Genomic DNA, 2,749 nt, shown 5'->3' with positions numbered 1-2,749 from the left:
AGTATACTCTAAACCATGAAAGACACACAGAAATAATTTGGTTTAATTTGTTGGGAAATTCTATTTCAGTTGTGGATCAATCCAAGTGCATAATACCAACTCTGTTCTTTGTGTGTAGACTACAGTATGTATAACAAATAAGGACACTTATTTTCTGACATTTATTATAGTTGCTGTGCTGCAAAAGATATTTTAAGAGGATTGAGTCACTGTGTTTTATGGAAATATAAGCCAATCACATGATTAGTCATTCGTTCCTCCCTTATCTCTCCTGCAACTATTAAGAACAGGACCTAGAATAATAGGCTCTAAAAGAAGCTGCTTAAGCAGCAGGAACAAGTAAGTAGAAAGGATTAATGTTTAGGCATAAATTAGACTCAATTAAGGGAAATATTTTTCCTTTTAAAACCTTGAAAAGTTTACTTATAAGCCAGTGCCAAAGAGGATAGGTCAGTGGTCGGCAAACTCATTAGTCAACAGAGCCAAATATCAACAGTACAACGACTGAAATTTCTTTTGAGAGCCAAATTTTTTAAACTTAAACTATATAGGTAGGTACATTGGTATTAACTTAATTAGGGTACTCCTAAGCTGGCCTTTGCTAAAAACGTCCTCAATCTGAGGGGTCGACCTCAGCAAACGTACCCCCCACTTCTTCTAAAGCCACTTCTTCAAAATAGACTCGCCCAGGCCGAAAACCGACTTCTGCGCATGGGCCACGAAGTTTCAATCGCACTGTACGTGTGCGCCCACATGTGGTATTTTGTGGAAGAGCCACACTCAAGGGGCCAGAGAGCCGCATGTGGCTCGCGAGCCGCGATTTGCCGACCACTGGGATAGGTGATTCAGATATAACTAAAACCAAAATTGTTTCAATGCATTTCTTAAATTAAAAAGGTGTATGCATTTATGCTATTGATGCCTTCTTTACAACAGCTAAAATACATAAAAACTTAATTATAAATAGTGTGGATAAAAAAGCAGTTCAAATTAAAATTTTAAGCTGAATGAGTAAACTGTCTATTCGAAAGGCATCACTTTGTACTTAAGAACACAAAACCCTTTTTTATTGTACCAATAAACTTGTTTATGTTTAAAGATAAAAATTCACACTAATCAAATACTACATATAAATCATTAAAAACAAATATTTAAATACTTCTACAATTTTTAAGACTATGAATAACACAAGTAAAATTCTAACTAGAGATTAAATGAAAAACAAAACTTTTATATGAAGGCAATGTATTTATTTTGTATAATAATCATACAATATGTATTAATATAAGTGATAAAATTAAACAAATTTAAAATTACATGTCACATTATGAAAACATTCATATTACTATCTTGAATATAAATTAAGAATAAATTATTTGTCCAGACCAAAAACAAGCAAACAAAAGCTTAAAAATTAAAACAACCCAAATACCAAATACAGACAAAAAACATAATGACCAAGCAACAAAATTAAATGTTGGAGAACTCCATCACCGCCTTCTTGGTAACAGTGACACATTACATCCAAATGGATACATTCCTTCATCTTTGACATTAGAATATACTGCATGTGTACAAAAACTATATGTAGTGTTAGATATTCCACAATTTTTAGATAAAAAGTTTTCATTAATATTACCGACAGAACTACGAAAGCAAGCTCACCAAAACAGTGACTGTAAGCAAATCATTTAATTTCAATGAGTGCGAAGCACATCTGACATAAAGAACGTGTTCAATGCCCCTCGCCCATGGATTAAGTACTAGAGAGTAAGTTTGAGAATTTAAGAGGAATAGCTGCACTAATGAATTGTAATGAGATGGACTGTGAAACGGACTGTGCTTGGCAAAGAGTGAAAATATGTTGGATTCAGCCCAGCCGGTGTGGCTCAGTGGTTGAGCATCAACCCATGAACCAGGTCACCGTTCAATTCCCAGTCAGGGCATATGCCTGGGCTATGGGCTTGATCTTCAGTGTGGGGCATGCAGGAGGCAGCCAATCAATGATTCTCTCTCATCACTGATGTTTCTATCTCTCCCTCTCCCTCCCCCCATGAATATCAATAAGTAAATATTTTAGGAAGGAAGGGAGGGAGGGAAATATGCTGGGTTCAAATTAATTCTATCAACTCTGAGCAAAGGATGGGAAAGAAATAGAATACACGAGCCACATATTTACCATCCCTGACATGTAAAAAACATAAAGAGAAGTACTTCTAATATACTAAATGTATACTAATACATACCTAACTGTTGCAAGACAGTTGCTTTTACTTGTGCAGAAAGGTTTTCTGTCTGCAAAAGTTGTTCATAAGCTTCCTTTGCAGAATGATACTTCCTCTAAAGGCAGAAAAAATGATTTAAAGAAAAATAAGTATCTTTCAAGAACCAGGTCATATATTAAGACTTATACAATACCGGTATTTTATACATATTTTTAAACCAACTGAAAGAAAAAGAACTAATTCCATTACTAAATGTTTCTTCAACACTAGACAATTGTGGATCATGCTTCAGAGTACCTAAAACAAGTAAAACATTCAATAAAGTAGCACTAATATATGAGCTTTTAAGAATTTCCCAAATCTCAATACTTAAAAAAAGAAAACCATCTCAACCTATTTAATAACATACATGATTTCAACTTTGTTTGCCTAGAAATACCAAGTTCCCAAGCAACTTAATATGAACAATAGAGCACATGACAAAATGCTTTACAAATTCTAAGGGTAAAAGCAGTTAAAAACTA

The 2,749-nt window shown here is 34.1% G+C and overlaps 1 protein-coding gene across 16 annotated transcripts in view; it reads right to left on the bottom strand.

Moving 5' to 3' along the window:
* KDM6A (lysine (K)-specific demethylase 6A) overlaps nucleotides 1-2,749 on the bottom strand; it is a 103,300-nt gene that overhangs the window by 57,228 nt on the left and 43,323 nt on the right. For all 16 annotated transcript variants that reach the window (XM_014544035.1, XM_014544039.1, XM_014544043.1 and 13 more), the window contains one exon: nucleotides 2,247-2,340. In XM_014544035.1, the coding sequence (XP_014399521.1) occupies nucleotides 2,247-2,340 (94 nt within the window). The remainder of the gene's footprint in view (nucleotides 1-2,246; nucleotides 2,341-2,749) is intronic.

The sequence above is a fragment of the Myotis brandtii genome, unplaced genomic scaffold, assembly GCF_000412655.1.
Source record: "Myotis brandtii unplaced genomic scaffold, ASM41265v1 scaffold349, whole genome shotgun sequence".
Classification (NCBI taxonomy): Eukaryota; Metazoa; Chordata; class Mammalia; order Chiroptera; family Vespertilionidae; genus Myotis; species Myotis brandtii.
Note: the sequence above shows the minus strand (reverse complement) of the source record. Positions and strands in the feature narration are given on the sequence as shown.